Genomic DNA, 19998 nt, shown 5'->3' on the forward strand with positions numbered 1-19998 from the left:
TTTGCCTCTATAGTGCAGGAGGAGCTCATGTCTCTCAGAGGTCTGCTGTGTGCTTGTGTCTAACACGCCGTCGCTTCCTGGTTACAGGGGGACTACCGAGCAACATTTCCGGGAGTGATGGTCAGTTATTTGAGTTCAGTCGCGCGGGTCGCTGAAGGATCATGCTGATTCTCATCTCACGGTTATTATTTATGGCGGCGGTGTGGCGTGTGGCAGAAGGGAAGGTAACGAACAGGTTTATATGTGTTGCTGACAACGCAATGTAATGATTCATTCTTATACTTACATGACTTTCACAAGGTGTGTTTTGATAGAGATGAAAAGATTCTTCTGAAAAACACTAAACGAAAAACAAACGTTATTCTCGGATTCTAAGAGTGTGTCGTAGAAATGAAAGATATATTTATTTTCACTTGTGTTCTGTTCTGGCGCTGTTGGAATTTCCAGCAGAGGCTGCGTAGCTTGGCTGGTGTCGCAAATCGTAGTGCGCTGCCTACTGTTGTGCCTATCACGTGCATAGGCTACTGTAGTGCGCTTTCTACCTAGACTTAGTATGCTGCCTACGTAGACAGTAGCCTACTACATGTCTTAACATCTTATATAGGCATTATAGACATCTTAAAACAGCTTGTTGCATATTTAGAGTTTTGGGCAGCTAGGAAATGAAGGAAATGAAGGGAAATCTAGTGACCTACCTACCTATACAGCATATTTGGGATCATAAAGCATAATGGAACTGCCTACATAGACAGCATTTTCAAGTGTCTTTGCCAAAACAAATTGAGCTAAGTATTTCACAGCATTTTTGGCCACAAGATTGGAAAGTCACCCACCCAAACTGTATTCTTGAGCATCATGGGTATTTAAAAAAAAAAAGGAGCATGCTTAGATAACATTTTGAGCATCTTGGGAACTAGTCTACTTAGACTCTATATTCTTCATCAAAACCCAGCTAGCTTGCCTACCTAGGTGGTATTTTTGAGAACGGTGGTAGACATGAAAAACCAAGTGACCTGCCTACCTAGATGTTTTGGGCATCATAAAACATAATATACTGCCTACATAGACAGCATTTCTGCATGTCTTTGGCAAACTAAAATGAGCTGGGCATCATAAGACCCTGTTAAAAAAAACAGCATATGCTGGTTAGGTATGTCTTAAAGCATGGCAGCTGGTTTGAGTTGGTTTAAGCTGGTCCTGAGCAGGAGCCAGTTGCTTAGGACCAGGACCTGACCAGGACCAGCTGCCATGCTTCAAAACACTCCTAACCAGCATAAGCATATGTTTTTTTCAGTTTGCCTACACAGCATTTTTGGAGACACTATAGGCAAAACTAGTGAACTACCTATGCAAATGGAAATGTTTAGCATCATACGTATCTTAAAACATGGTGTGCTGCCTAGTTAGACAGCATTTTGGGCATAAGCACCACTCTACTTAGACAGTATCTTGTCAAACTGCTCCCCGGGCGCCGCAGCATTGGCTGCCCACTGCTCCGGGTGTGTGTGTGTTCACTGCTGTGTGTGTGCATTTGGATGGGTTAAATGCAGAGCACTAATTCCGAGTATGGGTAACCATACTTGGCCACACGTCACTTCACTTCATATGCGAAACCCAGCATACTGCCATTCTAGATGGCCTATTTTTAGGAAACAACCAAGTGACCTGCCTACCTAGACGACATCCTAATATACTGCCTAGATGGACTGGCAAAACAAAGTGTGCAACAGTGGACATGGGATTTTTTCTTGGTTTAAAGAACCTTTTTCCACTTTTTAAAGTTTTGTGGAATTAAAAGTTTCTGTGGATGTTCTTTATGGAACCCTTGATGCCAATAAAGAAACTTTATTTTTAAGAGTGTAGGCATCTTAAAACATAGTGTGCTGTCAATTTAGGCAACATTTTGGGTATGATGGGCATAGACGAAACCTATTCATCTACAGTGCCTACACAGACAATATTATTGGACATAAGCGTGAGGAAAAACCCAAACCCTTCAAAGACCGCAGTTCTTACCATCATAGCCCAGTGTGCAGCATCTTTGGGCATCATAGGGTGATAAGCTGCCTACCGCAAGTGCTGTCTAGAGAGGAAGTATCCACTGTAATGTCAAATCATTTTTCTAGCTAGTTTTTCTTGTGGTCTAGATTGAGAGGGTGGGGAGTTCACGTATAGCACAGTTTAACTAGAACACATCCACGTACTTTACCACATATCAAGGGAGAATGTAAATGAAGTCTTGTTAAACAGCCCTGGCTCTGTCTATTTAGTCAACTCTTTAAAAACTTACACCGCAGGTTCCACTTGCTCTACTTGTTATAATTACACGTACATGATCTACAAGTCATGGGAAAATAAACCTGGTTTGACTGAAGAACGTGCTGAAGTTCAGAAAAAAAGGAGCACACAGTTGCTTAAATGCTAAAAAGATTAATGCACAGATACTGAATGATCTTGATTAGATTGCATGCATAACAAGAAACACGTGTGTCCTTTTTGCATGCAGTGTGTAAATGTGTTGGGGCTTGTTGGGTTTTACACTGGTGTGGTTGGCTTACATGGATGCTGATACTGTAAAGATAAGCACTCAGTCTCCGTTTTTCAGTAAAGTGCACTGTTGCATGGAGGAAGTCTGCTGGCCTGTATATGTGGGTCGTTTCCCAGTAACACACCTCAGCAATTTCCTCTTAACATCTTCAGCGCTTGTCATTTGGCTGAGAAGACATCAGTGGTTTTAGAGATGATGCAGTCATTTTTCGTAACATCTAATCTGTTTGATTATATCAGGATATGAATTTCTTGCAGAAATTGTTTTCATAAGCTAAAATTTTGATTTGATCTTAACTTAAACGGTAGCTCTTTTATCTCAGACAGTTTCTTTCAGTCAGTTATAAATTAGTCATTTGTCAGAAGCCACCACATGAATTGAGTGTGTCATTCAATTGCGACAATTCTTAAATCATTCTGTGCATTTTGGTCTGTGGCAGAAAGTGCAATCCTCTGGCAACTTCCTTTTTAAGTCGTAGAGATCAGTAATAGTGCCGATACTAACTCAGCGATCTGTGAGAGATCTTGCTGAATCCATCTTTAACCATTTGAGGGTTCACACTGAGAATCATGCCTGTTTCGGCATACAAAATATAACCTTGCAATTGTGAGAAAAAAGTCAGAAATGCAGGATATAAATGTGCAATTGCAAAAAAAATAAATGTATTGCAATTTCAAGTTTATATCCCACAATTCTGACTTTATAACTCACAATGGCGAGTTTGTTGCATAATAAAAAAAAAAAAAAAAAAAAAAAAAAATCAGAATTGAGGTGTAAACTTGCAGTTGCAAGAAAAAAGTCAGAATTGCGAGATATAGTTGCAAATACCTTCTTTTTATTTTTTATTCAGTGGCGAAAACCTGCTTCCATACAAATATGATATTCATATCAAGAAATATCATAAATCAACTCTTGATAAATTTAATCTGTGGAATGTTTTGAAAACAGATAAACAAATTTAAGCTGGACTTTCAGAGCAGTCAGAAAGTTCCCAACATTTTGCAAAAGTCCCTTTGCTTTTCCTCTGAACAGCTTGTTTGGTTTCCCGATCTGAGTTTCCCAGTCATTACTGTTTTTCCCTCACTAATTTGCACGTTATTATTTAGTTAGTTAACGGTCATTTCCTTATGATCTCACTTCTGCTTTTGATCTCCTCTGGTCCACAACCCCCCACCCTCCGTCAGTGTTGATCATGTTTGTATTCATTTGGAGTTCTGCATGGAGACGTGCTGCACTCAGCTGCTTGCATGCATACACTCAGTCTCTGTATGCCTGCAAATCTGTCAGGACAGACCCAGTAGAGTGGTCAGAAAGTAGGCCATTAACGGTCAGATAAAAATCAGCCTTTTATCTTTGCCACTCTCCATTGCCCTTGGCCCATTTTGGCCATTCGTATCAGTTCACGGCACTTCCCACTGCAAAAATACCATGCGTGTGTGGTTGAATTCTTAACTGTGTAGGTTAAAGGAAAGTAGAATGTAAAGTCAGTTACTTAATTCTGTCATTTCCAAATGCTACTGATCAGCGTGAGAATGTCATAATGCAAAATTTGCATAACTAATTTTTCAGATCAGTAAATATTGTGCCAACATCTAAACTATATATGTCCCATTTCCTTTCATGTTTATTCATATCTATATTTACATAAGCAACAGCCTGGAAAAACCCATGTTGGTCAAATTCAAATGATCTGAATGTGTCAGATTAATAGTTGACCTTCCAATGGTGATTCCTGTTTGTAGATATCAGGGATTTCTATAATTTACAAAAGTTTATTTTATAAAATTGGCACTGAAAAATAAGCAGTGCACTGACATTCATTTTCCAGTGCATGTATAAAGTTTTCATTTAGCTGAAAATAAATAAAATGAAATTCAACTGTCTATGATAAATTGATCAATTAACTGATCGTAGCAAAGTTCTTCGGCAGTGAGCCGCCTCAATATTTTAGCAAAACCTTTTTTTGTGCATCACTAAAAATAGTTTTTCATTCATTGATAAAGCTGTTAGTAGATTCTTGCTGACACAAAAGGTTGTGTTTATGTTAAACTGTTAAAAGCAAGTAAATTTATCATTATCAAAATGACTAAATATCAGCCAATTAATCGGCTTCTTTGTTGTAGCTGACAAGTGCGGATCTGACACGATCACTTCAGTGTATTCAGTACAAATGGATATTTGTACTGTTTTTGACATATTTCATGGTAGTGAACCTTGTGCAAAAGCCTGCGCCAAATAAACTGTCCTGCACTAAATACTCTAGTAGCAGCATTAGCATCCTTGGGAAAATACTCACAGAGAAGACGTATATTGTGACTTTGAGGAAGTGGTAGGCAGTGTTTCGTGCACAAGACTAGAATCAGTTCCTGATAATCCAAGGAAAATGTCAGTGATATTTTTGGCTTTTTCCCCTTTGTTTTCATAGACACTTCTGCCATATGGATCAGATGGACCATGTGACAACGCAGCCTCCGAATATTACGTTAAAAACCTGAAACTGTGCTGCAGTAGATGCAAACCAGGTAGGTCGTAAAGTACAGAGAGCGTAGGAGAGAATGTACACATTTGTGTTGTAATTTATAAGGAAATAGCACTGTTTTTGTGACACTACACAATTTTTGCCCCACTTTTCCACCGATTTACAGTCTGGAGAAGTCCACGCTAGTTGCCGAAAGTCAAAGCCAGTCGTGTTGTTCATTCATGTAGTTTAGTCAAACTAGTTCTTAAGACATAGTCTTAACATTGTGACTAATTTATAACTAAGTATTTATATTTATTCTAGGGACTCATCTGAAGGAAGAGTGCACGAGTAATTCGGACACTATCTGTGAACCCTGCCAAGATGGACGTTACTCAGAAAAAATGAACCATTTTTCCAACTGTTTCTCTTGTCCAAAGTGTAGAGATGGTGAGTTGACTATTTTAATGGTCAAAAAGGCTTGTTTCAGTACAATCTGAAATTGGTATACATCTAAGGGCGTTTTCACATATAATTTGTTTTAAAAGAACGAAACCCAGTTCACTTAAAGGGATAGTTCATCCAAAAATGAAAATTCTGTTATTAATTACCCTCAAATTGTTCCAAACCCATAAGCCCTTTGTTTTTCTTTGGAACACAAATTAAGATATTTTTGATGAAATCCGAGCGCTTTCTGACCCTCCATAGACAGCATCACAACTACCACGTTCAATAAGGCCTCCTGAAGTAAAGCCATGCATTTGTGTAAGAAAAATATCCATATTTAAAACTTTATAAACCGTAATCCCTAGCTTCTACTAACTGTCATACGCGTGGTGACAAATGCGGAAGTGACGAACATGGAAGTGCAGAGGAGAGAGCAAAACAAAGTCACGAATTAGAAGTACAAAACGAGGATTTGTAAAGAAAGATTACAGAGGATTACGATAAAAGCCAAGAGGAGACTGGTACACAAACAAAACTTGGTTCTCGCGGGACAAGCGTATTGTCACCTACGTCATCCGCTGGAACGCCACTCCCTCGTGAATGCGACAGTTAGCAGAAGTTAGAGATTACAGTATATGAAGTTTTATATATATATATTTTTCTTACACAAATGCATCGATTCGGTTCAGGAGGCCTTTATTAACCCCCCGGAGCCACGTGGGGCACTTTTTACGATGGTTGGACGCACTTTATTGGACTTCAAAATCTTAACACCCATTCACCGCCATTATATAGCTTGGAAGAGCCAGGACATTTTTTAATGTAACTCCAATTGTACTTGTCTGAAAGAAGAAGGTCATATACATCTAGGATGGCTTGAGGATGAGTATGGTTCGCTTTTGAGTCCTTTTTAGGGGGTCTGAAATCGCTTGGTTTGGTTGGTTCACATACAGTATACGACATGAACCGAGCTCTGTTTGGAAACACCCTAAAAGAAATAGCTCATCCAAAACCCTACTGGCCTTCCAAACCCTTATGAATTTCTTTTTTTGGTAAACCACAAAATGAGAAGTTCAGCACCTCACTTTTCTGCTCAATGATGCTCAAGCTACAAAAATTAATTAAATGCTCGGCTATTCCTCACACAAAGCTACTAGGGGTGGCACGGTACATGTATTCGTGTTCGGGCGTCTCGGTTCGGTGCATGAGGTCTTACGACGAATACAGGCAATTTACCCCCAATCCAGAAGGGGGCGCCCGCATTAATGCAACGCTGTTTGATAACCGCCAGCAGAAGAACAGCGCCCCCAGACAGTGACCATGTGCTGATTCTGAACGCGTCTCTCACATAGACTGACAAGGGAGTATACTAAAGGCTTGCGCACTCAACTGTTTGCGAAATGGGGCTTTGTGCTCTTGTATCCTACCTCTCTCATTCGGCACAAATCCAAATATTCCATAATTGCGATGTAACGTATCTGAATGCTAAACTATTATTTATTATGTAAATGATAGGCTTTGTACTTCAGTCGCGTTCCAGCGGTGACACAGAGGCGCGCGCTGATGTTTGGCTCACTGTATTTTATTTTGATAAAGTACCAACTGTGCTGTCAAGTTAGCAATGCTGGAACTGATGTGTGTGTGTGTGTGTGTGTGTGTGTGTGTGTATGTGTGCGCGCACTCCGGCGCGATCACTTCAACTGTTTCCTTACACCAGCAGAATCAACTTTAAACACTTATTGTCTTATTAATAATCACTGTATAAAGGTCTGCTTTTATTTATGTACACTCACAATGAAAACAAAACAGATTTTATATATATAACTTGTAATAATATTTAGTATTTTCACATCTAGATGGAAAAAATTGTAATTTGCACTACTGTCTGTTCAAAATAAATGAAAAGAAACTGAGCATAGTAGACCCCCGAACCGTATCGAACCGTGACCCCCGAACCGTGACATCTGTGTACCGTGCCACCCCTAAAAGCTACCATATGTCTAAGAGTCGTAAGAGTAAATAATGACAGAATTTGCATTTTTTTGGATGAACTATTCCTTTAAGTAAAATATTAAATATACATTTCCATGTTAAACATGAACAACACAACTTTACTCATTTGAGGACCAAGTGTTTACCATATAGTTCTATATTGCTTGTGAATTTACAGTAACACTTTACAATAAGGTCCCATTAGTTAATGTTAGTTCATTCATTATTGATGAGCAGTTCATTTGTTACAGTATTTATTCATCTTTGTTAGTTTATAAAAATACAACTGTTCATTGTTAGTTTAGTTTAAATAAGGTCATTATGTTGAAATTAATATGAACTTTCATAAATGCTTCAGAAGTTTTTCATTCTTAGTTCATGTTAACAAATGGGACCTTATAGTAAAGTGTTAATTAATTTTCTTGTATTAGTATAATATTCAATTTTTTCCCCATTAAATTTCTTACGGATTTGCTGTTCATTTCTTCTGGTTAGTGAAAGGACTGATTTATGGCACAAACTGTTCTGCTGATACCAAAGCTGTTTGCGTTTGCAAGCCTGGGATGTTCTGTTCTAAACTTAGTTTCAATCAAGAATGTGAGGAATGTAAAAAATATAGATCCTGCAAACCTGGTGAATATGTCTCCAAAGAAGGTAAGAGGCAAAATCATTTAGCTACTGTACACAAATACTTACATGTGTGTAGTCAGAATTGGAGTTGTGTAGTCAGTCTATGTCTATACAGTCTATGTCTGTTAGCTCTAAACTCACCAACACAAGTAAAAGTTGATGAAATTCACTTTAAACACATTCACATCTAAAATATACAGTCTCTTCTGGGAAAAAAAAAAAAATTGATCAGATAAAATGCTCTAGTTTTCAAATGCCCTTCCCCTCAATATCTACACCCACTAAAACCACAAGTAGAAAATGATTTCCAGTTATTGGTTATTTAAACTTGCATTTTCGTTGGGAAATAAGTCAATTTATCCAGTCAAATACATAAAGTCATTTGATGCATTATTTGAACATTTGTTTTAATAGGCTAATGCTAAGTGTTATCATCATTTTGCTGTGTTTGTGAATGCAGGATCACCTATATCTGATTTCAAGTGTGCATCGTGTCCGTCTGGAACGTTTTCAAACCACTGTAATGCTGAGCAGTGTAAACCACACACACAGTAAGATGCAAATGGAAAGAAAGACTCACTACTTACAAATACACACACATGCATATGGCTTATTTGTCTTTTTATCTGTTAGATGTGAAGGCAGGTCATTTTTAAGACTTGGCAACTCTACAACTGACACATTGTGTGAGATGACGCCACCACCATCAACAACAACTGCTCCTCTTCAGAGCTCCTCTTCAAAACAACATAGTACATTATGGAGCCAAAACGAGAGGAAACAGCGCATGAACAAGACCACCACATCTCTGCCTCCATTGAGCAGCAAGACACCAAACACATCAACAACACTCATCAAAACTCCGTTCTATAACTCAATAGACATGATCTACTGCATTGGTAAATAAGAATTTAGTTTACAACCTATATAAGTGTACCACAGTGTTACCATGCTATCAGAATAACATTTGCTATGGAGGAAATAAGTCGCTTTGTACAATGGTCAATTAAAGAGTTGCGAAAATTCTGCAAAAATGATTGAATGCTGTGATCAGCCAATCAGAATCAAGTATTTCAAAGCAGCATTTAAAGAGTTCAACAGTGCCCGCCCACTTTTTCAGCAGCTTTGGTTCCATAAGTACTTGTCCTATACATTTTTTTTCCAAAATGATTTTTTAAAAGTCTTAGTTAAACTGTTTTAAGTCATGAACTAAACCAATAAGCTATGAAGTGAATCACATTACAAACTTTGATTTGAAACCAAAAAATTTTTTGCAAAAAGACAAAGGCTATGTACTTAATTTTTTTAATGAGGGGAAAAAGAAATACAATCCGATGAAGCTTTGTGATTTACATAATCTCATAAAAATTGATGGCTAATTGGTGGTAACGTACAAAGATTGACTCTCCACCAGCAAACAGAGAACATTCTCACACTGTAAAAAAAAAAAAAAAAGTTGAGCCAACTTAAAATTTTAAGGCAACCAGCTTCAGCAGATTTTTGAGTTCTCAACTTGTCGTTTAAAGTTTATAAAACAAAAATTTGAGAATCTCCCACAATAATAAGTTGAGCAAACTCAAAAATCTGCTGAAGCTGATTGCCTTAAAATTTTAAGTTGGCTCAACTTTTTTTTTTTTTACAGTGCAGAAGATTCTGGCAAGGTCATAGCTTGAAGTTATGAATAAAAGTTCATCTAGTAACTAATTAATAGAACGTTCGTTCAAAGTTATCTGGTCTTATAAAAACGAACATTTTTAAATGTTAGTTGTTTCAGAACGTTCAGAAAACATTCAAAAGTAACATTCCCATAATATTTGCAAAATGATAAAGTGGAATGTTCCCTTAAAGGGTTAGTTCACCCAAAAATGAAAATTAGCCTGTGTTTTACTCACCCTCAAAGTATCCTAGGTGTATATGACTTCCTTCTTTCAGACGAATCCAATCGGAGTTATATTAAAAATTGCCCTGGCCCCTCTAAGCCTTACAATGGGGGTACGTTGGTGCTTTTTGTCAACAGTCCAGAAGATGTGAAGTGCATCCATAACGCTGCATTCACACTCGTTTACTTTGAATGGAGTGACGTCAAGCGCTGCTGAACGGAATTGTGGGTCCGTCGCGTCGCTTCACTGGCGTTGCTCGCAGCAGAAGTTGAAAACTTTTCAACTTTTCAAGCGCCAACGCAGGCGTCAGCCAATCAGATCGTCTTATGTAAATACCCTAGCGCAGACGCTAGCTAATCCCGTTCATGCAACACCAGAAAAGTAATATGATTGGCTGTTGTCACTATGACGGTCGCGTCAGCAGCACGCTTCAGACATGCCCTCCGTCAAGCGTTGAAGCCGACGCCCCGTGTGAATGGGGCGTAATAAAACGTGCTTCACACGGCCCTGGGGTGTGAATAAAGGCCTCCTGTAGCGAATCCATGCGTTTTTGTAAAATAAATTCGGCGGATGATGTAGGACGTTGCGTTGCGTGATTAGTGATGAACGCGGAGAGAGAACAAAACAAAACAAAACAAAGTCACAAATTAGAAGCACAAATCGAGGATTTGTAAAGAAAAATGTTGGATAATTTTGATGTAAGCCAAGAGGAGAATGCCTTTATTCGCCCCCCGGAACCGTGTGAGGCACGTTTTATTATGGATGCGCGATAGGCTGCATCAAAAAACACAATTCTTGAATTTTGATATGGCTGGGTGCTAAAAGTGTTCCAATATATGTAGAAACAACACATGCAAAATATTTTTCCAGTACATGATGATTTAGGGGTGCCACCGCACATCTGTTTTTGTTGGATAAAGTGGTTAGTGCTCAATGGTCGCCATTGAGATCTGAGGTAAACAATATTACAGCTCAAGAAAACTGAGGTGATCTTTCTGTTTGAGGTGATCTTTCTGTGTTGGGTATGTATTATTACATATTACTATCATATCTGTAGTTGTGTCTTTGTATACTTATTTATCATAAGTCATATTTATAGGTATTTGGTGCTCATTACATCTAGCTAACGTTAGTTTGCCAACCACAGTTAGCTATCTATGTTAGCTAAGCTTAATAGCTTAACATCAACAGTATTCTAGAGTGGACAATGTCATATACAGTGGGTACGGAAAGTATTCAGACCCCCTTAAATTTTTCACTCTTTGTTATATTGCAGCCATTTGCTAAAATCATTTAAGTTCATTTTTTTTCCTCAATGTACACACAGCACCCCATATTGACAGAAAAACACAGAATTGTTGACATTTTTGCAGATTTATTAAAAAAGAAAAACTGAAATATCACATGGTCCTAAGTATTCAGACCCTTTGCTGTGACACTCATATATTTAACTCAGGTGCTGTCCATTTCTTCTGATCATCCTTGAGATGGTTCTACACCTTCATTTGAGTCCAGCTGTGTTTGATTATACTGATTGGACTTGATTAGGAAAGCCACACACCTGTCTATATAAGACCTTACAGCTCACAGTGCATGTCAGAGCAAATGATAATCATGAGGTCAAAGGAACTGCCTGAAGAGCTCAGAGACAGAATTGTGGCAAGGCACAGATCTGGCCAAGGTTACAAAAAATTTCTGCTGCACTTAAGGTTCCTAAGAGCACAGTGGCCTCCATAATCCTTAAATGGAAGGCGTTTGGGACGACCAGAACCCTTCCTTGAGCTGGCCGTCCGCCAAACTGAGCTATCGGGGAGAAGAGCCTTGGTGAGAGAGGTAAAGAAGAACCCAAAGATCACTGTGGCTGAGCTCCAGAGATGCAGTCGGGAGATGGGAGAAAGTTGTAGAAAGTCAACCATCACTGCAGCCCTCCACCAGTCGGGGCTTTATGGCAGAGTGGCCCGACGGAAGCCTCTCCTCAGTGCAAGACACATGAAAGCATGGAGTTTGATAAAAAAACACCTGAATAAGATTCTCTGGTCTGATGAGACCAAGATAGAACTTGTTGGCCTTAATTCTAAGCGGTATGTGTGGAGAAAACCAGGCACTGCTCATCATCTGTCCAATACAGTCCCAACAGTGAAGCATGGTGGTGGCAGCATCACGCTGTGGGGGTGTTTTTCAGCTGCAGGGACAGGACAACTGGTTGCAATCGAGGGAAAGATGAATGCGGCCAAGTATAGGGATACCTGGAAGAAAACCTTCTCCAGAGTGCTCAGGACCTCAGACTGGGCCGAAGGTTTACCTTCCAACAAGACAATGACCCTAAGCACACAGCTAAAATAACGAAGGAGTGGCTTCACAACAACTCCGTGACTGTTCTTGAATGGCCCAGCCAGAGCCCTGACTTAAACCCAATTGAGCATCTCTGGAGACCTAAAAATGGCTGTCCACCAACGTTTACCATCCAACCTGACAGAACTGGAGAGGATCTGCAAGGAGGAATGGCAGAGGATCCCCAAATCCAGGTGTGAAAAACTTGTTGCATCTTTCCCAAAAAGACTCATGGCTGTATTAGATCAAAAGGGTGCTTCTACTAAATACTGAGCAAAGGGTCTGAATACTTAGGACCATGTGATATTACAGTTTTCTTTTTTAATAAATTTGCAAAAATGTCAACAATTGTGTTTTTCTGTCAATATGGGGTGCTGTGTGTACATTAATGAGGGAAAAAATGAACTTGAAAATGAAAATGATTTTAGCAAATGGCTGCAATATAACAAAGAGTGAAAAATTTAAGAGGGTCTGAATACTTTCCGTACCCACTGTAGATGTCTCATGTTTATTGAGAGTAGCATTGTATTTGTTACAGTAAATTAACATGATGTTGCTCATTGGAGCAGACTCTGGCACAGACTGAGCAATTAAGTTTTAAGTTTAGTTAGTGTCAGCTCTTACCATTTAGGCCCTGTTAGTTGCCAGTGAGTTAGCCACTAGAGAGGGTTTGTTCTTTTAAGTGTCAGTATCGCCCCTTGTGTTTAACAATAAAGTCAATTAAACTTTATATGTGTGTCCGACATCCATCACTGCTGCACAAAATTCAGGGTAAGACCACGTGAACATGTCCCATTGACCTCCATTCATTTTGTCTATAGGACAAATTAATGGAGAATCTTGAAAATTGAATTCTGAGAAATGCCCAAGTTGCACAAAGGGCAAACAAACAACTTTTACTTTGATAACCCTATAGAACATGTTACTGTATAAAAGTTCACTGTACTCAACATTTCCAGGTCAACCTTTTGGCAATTAGACAAAAAATTGCACATTTTTCGAAATTTCTCCAAAGTTCATGTGTTAGGTGGCACCCCTAAATCTCAGTGGAATTCCTCAAAACTTTGCAAAAGTAATTTTTATGTTAATTGGAACAAAATGCAATGCCAGCCAAATTGATATTTTGAAATGAAAATTTCCCATTCAAATTTGATGCACCCTAATGCGCGCACTATATTTCATGTCTTCTGGACTGTTGACAAAAAGCACCAACGTACCCCCATTGTAAGGCTTAGAGGGGCCAGGACAATTTTTAATATAACTCCGATTGGATTCGTCTGAAAGAAGAAAGTCATATACACCTAGGATGCCTCGAGGGTGAGTAGATCACAGGCTAATTTTCATTTTTGGGTGAACTAACCCTTTAATGTTCATATATGACATTTTTAAAACATTCATTTTCATAAATCACTGGGAATGTTAGCAGAACGTTCTTCGAGCATATTTTTGTTAGCTGGATTTATATAATTCGCAATGCTTCATAGGAGTGGATGGGCGCTAAAGAGTATTTTTAGTGCAATTTGCAGTTCCCCAGTTACTGGAAATTTCTCTGCACAATCATGGATAATGTAGTTTTTTCATCTGGAATTCTGCTGATAAACATGATGTTGTGAGTTATCGTTAAAAAACGTTTCCCCTCTGGAGAAAATGGGACCATTGCACCCTACGAGTGATAACCTAGTATTTAAATTGTACTTCATGGAGGTGCTTTAAAGAATAGTACCATATTCAAATAACATGGCACTTTTGTAAGTGAACCATTAATCAATGTTATGAGTTTGTTATTCATATATCTGCCAACGATTGTCTTTTTGATGCTTTGCTTGTTCATTGGTTGAATTTTTTCACATTTCCTTCCTCCCTTGCTATCACTGTTGACCTTTCATTGTTCTTCAACTGGGTTTTCTTCTCTTTTTCTCTGTGCTCTCCAGTCATTGTTGTTTGCGTGCTGGTTTTGCTGACATTGACAGGGTTGGTGATTATCACTTGCAAGTTTCGAAAGAGGAAAGGTACTGTAGGCATTTTCATTTTGATTTCAACAGACTGAGATCAGAAAAATTTTGGTTGCTGAGTTAAATGTTGTCAACACTTTAGATTCAGATTAGCTTTTCGTGTAATTAGCATCTTCAATTATGCAAAATGATCACCTTAGGTGACGTGTTTTCACTTTGTTCCTCCAGCAGGTTTACAAAAGGTTCCGATCACAGATGCCAACAAGGTACAGTTCGTATTGCATATTATGTACTGCATGCAATGAAAAATAGTATGTTTAAAGCAATCGTTTTGATGCTGCTTTACTATCAAACAAGGTGCATGGAAAAAGCAAACCACTAGTAAATGAGGTAAACTACTAGCACTTGTTTTTTAAACTGATTTTTTTTTTTTTTGTCATTTAATTCAATGTAGCGTAATGCTCTTACTATTTCTGCCATATAAAGATATAGCAAGAGTACATCTCATTTTCTTCCATTTAAAGAAACAGCATACTACTATTTTTATTTCTGCCATACAAAAATATACAGTGCATGCATAATTGTTAGGCAAACTGATATTCTTACTATTTTTTTTTTCCCAAGCAATTTTTACCAATTCCAAACCACATCAATCTTAATAAATACTATTAATTTTGTATATAATCATTTAAGTGAGATATAGTGAAAAACGCCTTATATTCAGGTGTGCATAATTATTGAGCATGTTGCTAAAAAGAGAAATTCAGCACACTGAAAAGTCACAAATTATTAAATGCCCATGAGAAGGATGAAATATTATAGAAATTGTGGTCACTTTACAGTATTTTAAGGTTCAATTCTCGCTATTAACAAACTAACTATGACTTTTGCCTCAATAAACTCCTAATCTGCTTCTTATTAATAGTTAGTGAGGTAGTTGTTAAGTTTATGTATTGGGTAGGATTAGGGATGTAGAATACCGTCGTGCAGAATATGTGCTTCATACGCACTAATAAACAGCCAATAGTTAATAGTGAGAATTGGTCCGTATGCAAAAGTGTTACTGAAATTGCAAAATTAAGGTGTGACTGTTGGACAAGAAATTGCTCATTGGGGCAGCAGGGTCACAAAAAAAGATATTAACTGCTAAAGATTTAAAGAAGTAAGGTGAAGAATTAAACAGTCAGGAACCTTTTAATCTCCTGCGTATGACCTGGAGTCTCCTGAAGTAAGCTGAAGTGTCTTGAAGTACATGAAGACTGATTTTTAAGGAAGGACAGATTGAGGTTGAGAGTGACTCCTGAGGTAACAGCACCAGTTCAAGTCAGACAACAGAGGTGGTGTGATCTGCTACTAACAACGAGCATGATGGACCTTTCAAGGTAGGGGATGGACTTAAAATGAACTCCCAAAACTTAAGATAAATTCTTGTGATAAACAGTGATATAAGAGGAAGTGGTGCTGGTCCCTCAAGAGTCCTTCTCAACCGCTCTGTCTTCATGTACTTCACAGCACTTCATTTTGTGATTCTTATGAAGTGGGGCTCATGTTTCAGGATTCCTTTAGCAAAGTCTCTGAGAACCTGACACCTTGTACTTATAGAGACTCCTTATAGAGTGTGCAGATCTGGAAATCGGTGGCACTGGAGACTAAAGCGTTCCTGATGTTTAATACCTGATTCTTCACCTTAATTTTTGGCTTTTTAGTGTGTTAAATCTCTTTTTGGCCCATTTTACCTGTAAAAGAAAACCTGTGAAAACCTGTTGTTTTAAATTGATAAAAAATACCATCAGAATATCAACTTGCCTAATAATTATGCACAAACAGTAGTTGTTTTCTACCATATAAAGGAATAGCATACTACTCTTTCTATTTCTGCTAAATATAGATACATATCTTGTTTTCTTTCATAGACACAAATAGAATACTACTCCTACTATAAAGATATATTAAGAGTGTAATTCTTATTTTCCATTTAAAGGAATAGCATACTAGCATACCACTCTTACTATTTCTGCTGTCTTTTTATTTCAGAAATGGTAGTATGCTAGTATGCTATTCACAGTCTGTTTAGTTCGTTTACCTTCTCTACTAAAAATTATGCAGTATGCTGTACAACAACAAATATTTCAAACATTACTAATTTGTCACATGACCTTTTCTACATTGCATATTTAACTCAGAGTGACGTGCATTTATCATCTAAGAACTAAATATGGTTGTTTTGCGTAGTTGCATTAATCTAATCAAATAATGTGGAAAAAGAGTAAAATGGCATTTCAAATCAAGCACATTGCATTTTGGGATACTCATTTCATCGCTTTCCCATCTCTTGTTCTCTTCAGCCGGAACAGGATGCCCCAGCGAATGGCACACCTGATTGTCAGCACCTGTTACCCAACGACAGGTGCCAGAAGGAGCCGTCCATGACTTCATCGGACAGCCAGAGTCAGCCAGACTCAAGTCACAGCAGCGCTGACTGGCTGGAGCGCACCAGTCAGGAGGAGTCCATACCGGAGCAGCCGTCTGTCTCCAGCCCCATGGTCAATCTCAGCATCACAGCCACCTTCAACTGCCAGCTGAACCCGACGTCAGCGTCCTGCTCCATCCCTCTCAACACATCTGCACGGACACCCCATGTTGAAGCTCCGGTGCCGCTTTCTCAAGAAGAGGTCTGTATATCCTGTCAGCAAGAGGACGGCAAAGAAGCTCTGCAGTCAGTGCAGGAAAGCGACCCGTGTGTCTTCTGATTGGACTGATCAAATGTGTACATTCAGAGAAATGCACTTGCGAGTTCCTAAATGCAATGTAATGTAGAGCTCTGCATTTCAGCCCGGTCCCGATGGGCCCCGACTCTTTTATGCCTCTAGGGCCGGGCTTCGATCGGGCCAATTTTCACGTCAAAGTTCAGACGCGTACCGGGCCTCGGGCCTGTTTTAGGCTTCTCCTTATTTTTATATTTTAGACATCCTTCAATTAGTGATGAAAAAAAAAATGCCGCGCTAGTGGAAACGACACGAGACGTGCCACTGCGACTGTGAAGAGCGGCTCGACGGTGTTTAGTGTCCTGCCAGCAGCAGCAGCGAGTGCCATCAGCGCAGCTGAAGAGTTCTGCGTCCAAATGCACGCAATAGGCTAAAGTAATTACCACGAATGTGTCCAGGGGAAATAGTAAGGAGATATTTGAATTAATTACTAATAGTGTTTTCTGAGTCCGTTGAATGAAGGATGAAGTTACCGATCCTGACTCGCCATCTCCTCATTAGATGCGCCTTTAGAGAGAAATGCATCTTTATGGATTATGATTATAATGAAAGAGTTTTTGTTTTATTTCGTTAAGTAGTAATTTAAAGCTTTCTATAGATATATATCAGAGATATATCATCTTTTTCATCAGAGATCATATCATGTTTGAGAGGCTCGTATTCGCTGAGTTTCGGTTCATTTTTGTGATGCGTTCCTGTTCAAGACGAGACGTTTTTCTTTATTTTATAAAAGCACAAAGTTTTGTTGATATTGTGAGTGCACACAAATAAAAGTAGGCCCTTTACAGTTCCGAATGATGTAGGCTATTACTCTTACCTTTATGAGCAAAAATGACCGTGTATCCACTGAAAAAAATGCATGCCCTGTCCTGCAAAGCGCGCTTTAGCTTTCACTCTCCACACAAACTATTGGATACAGCACACATTTATCTAGGTTTAAAGTTCAAACAGTGTTATATGCTTGATTTGAGAAGGCTAAATTGATCAAACGTAGGCTATGATAAACTTACTGTCTGCCGCTGGCCGCTTGGTCGTTACTTTAAAAAACAAAAACTTATAAGAAACAAAAAATGCTCCAAACCTTTCTCTAAATGCACTTAATAAAAAAAAACGAAACGAAATATGATCACTTTGCCATTACATACGAAACTGAACTATTTTAATAGCTGAAAGGTAGTATAAGCTGTTTTGGGAGAAGGGGAAAAAAGACGTACGGGCTCGGGTCAGACTCGGGCTGGTAATTCTGATAAGCTGTCGGACACGGGCCTAATTTTGAGGCCCATGCAGGGCTCTAATGTAATCTTAAACAGATAAAAAAAGACATGTATTGCAATTGCATTATTTTAAAAATATTTAAATTAAACTTTAAAATAAAAATTTTCTGGCTCTCGGGCCATCCAAGATGTAGATGAGTTTGTTTCTTCATGGAAACAGATTTGGAGAAATGTAGCATTATATCACTTGCTCACCAATAGATCCTCTGCAGTGAATGGGTGCCATCAGAATGAGAGTCCAAACAGCTGATAAAAACATCACAATAATCCACAAGTACTCCACACCGCCCCAGTCCATCAATCTTTCAAATAAAGCTGTGAAACAAACCCATCGCTAAGACGTTTTTAACTGTTACTTCCAGCTAAATTATGAGTCATTGAAATTATTCATAATACTGCTTTCTCCAGTGAAAATGTCATTTCGTCTGAATCAGGAGAGAAATATGCACGGATCAAGCTCTGTTTACAAGCGAAAACAGTTCTGAACAAATATGTTAGTGGATTTTAATTTGAGAGGACGACAGGGGATGCAATTTTTCACTGGAGGAAGTGTTATTATGATGTATGGACTAATATTTTGGAGGATCCATTGGTGAGCAAGTGAAGTAAAGATAATTTTTTCCAAATGTGACCCAATGAAAAACAAACTCATCTATATCTTTAATGGCCTGAGGATGAATCAGTTTTCAGTAATTTTTCATTTTTGGGCGAACTATTCCTTTAATACGTAAATCTGACATGTAAAATAGATTGATATGTAAGCACACATATTACTAAAGCGCTAATTAGTGTTTTTCTCTGTCCGATGCTTGTATCTGAAGGCAGATTTAGTTTTGTTTAGAGTAAATTGCATTCACACATAATTGCTGGCACCCCTAAAAAAGTAATAATTTGCATTAGATTTTATGCCAAAAGTCTATTGCGCAAAACTCACTAAGTAGGTTAAGGTTAAGCTACTCTTCAGTAACTGTCATTGACATTTGATAAGGAAAAAGTTATTACACCTCCCTGGCGAGACTAAATCAATGATATTTCTACCAATATAGACATATGAAGCTAGCGCCTCCCAGTGGTTGTTAATTTCTCTACCTCTCAAATTTCCAAGGTGTTCTACTATCATACTGTTTATATTTTGTCATATCATTTATAGACTCACTGAATGTGTTTTGTGGGATTACATGAGATGAATGAAAAATGAGTACAGCCTTCTATTACAGCACAGGTTGTCCAACACTTTTAGATGTTATGTATCTAAAAATATTATATTTCTTAGATATTATATCTGAAGATATTACAATGGAGAATCAACATTTTGCATATATTGCATTGGCAAGTACATTGTCAAAAGTTATGGCAGAATATGTATATACTTCTACATTAAACAATGTTTTTCAACTTGTAAATTAATGTTTTTTGTAAAGTTTTTGTATATGCACTTTTATAAACCACAGTTCTATTCACAATTGTCTATATTACTTTTTTATTATTATGCAAGCTATTATTTTAGCATTACATCAGTTGCTCACCAATGGAACCTCTGCAGTGAATGAGTGCCGTCAGAATGAGATTCCTTTTTTTCCTTTTTTTTTTTTTTTTTTTGCTATGTATTGCTTTGATTTATGTATTTACAGAAATCTCATACACTGACAACTGTGCAAACTACAGTGTGGTCAAGACCGAACCGTGGTTCTGCTTGCCAGAACATCCATTATATAGATGCT

General features: G+C 38.2%; 1 protein-coding gene across 3 annotated transcripts; it reads left to right on the forward strand.

Annotated features, from left to right (window-relative positions):
* Positions 1–50: 50 nt before the first annotated feature.
* Positions 51–19740, forward strand: tnfrsf1b (tumor necrosis factor receptor superfamily, member 1B). Of its 3 annotated transcripts, none has more exons than XM_058790515.1 (9): positions 51–224; positions 4974–5070; positions 5331–5456; positions 7941–8099; positions 8536–8626; positions 8709–8974; positions 14218–14295; positions 14470–14504; positions 16584–19740. In XM_058790515.1, exons 1-9 carry the CDS (start codon positions 162–164, stop codon positions 16986–16988), a joined length of 1320 nt encoding a protein of 439 aa, XP_058646498.1. In that variant the 5' UTR covers positions 51–161; the 3' UTR covers positions 16989–19740. The 3 variants fall into 3 exon arrangements, with proteins under 3 accessions (XP_058646498.1, XP_058646499.1, XP_058646497.1); XM_058790514.1 differs by having other exon boundaries at positions 52–224; positions 14467–14504; XM_058790516.1 differs by lacking the exon at positions 7941–8099 and having other exon boundaries at positions 14467–14504.
* The last annotated feature ends 258 nt before the right edge of the window (positions 19741–19998 follow it).

This window comes from Onychostoma macrolepis, chromosome 11 (genome assembly GCF_012432095.1).
Source record: "Onychostoma macrolepis isolate SWU-2019 chromosome 11, ASM1243209v1, whole genome shotgun sequence".
In the NCBI taxonomy this organism is placed as follows: domain Eukaryota; kingdom Metazoa; phylum Chordata; class Actinopteri; order Cypriniformes; family Cyprinidae; genus Onychostoma; species Onychostoma macrolepis.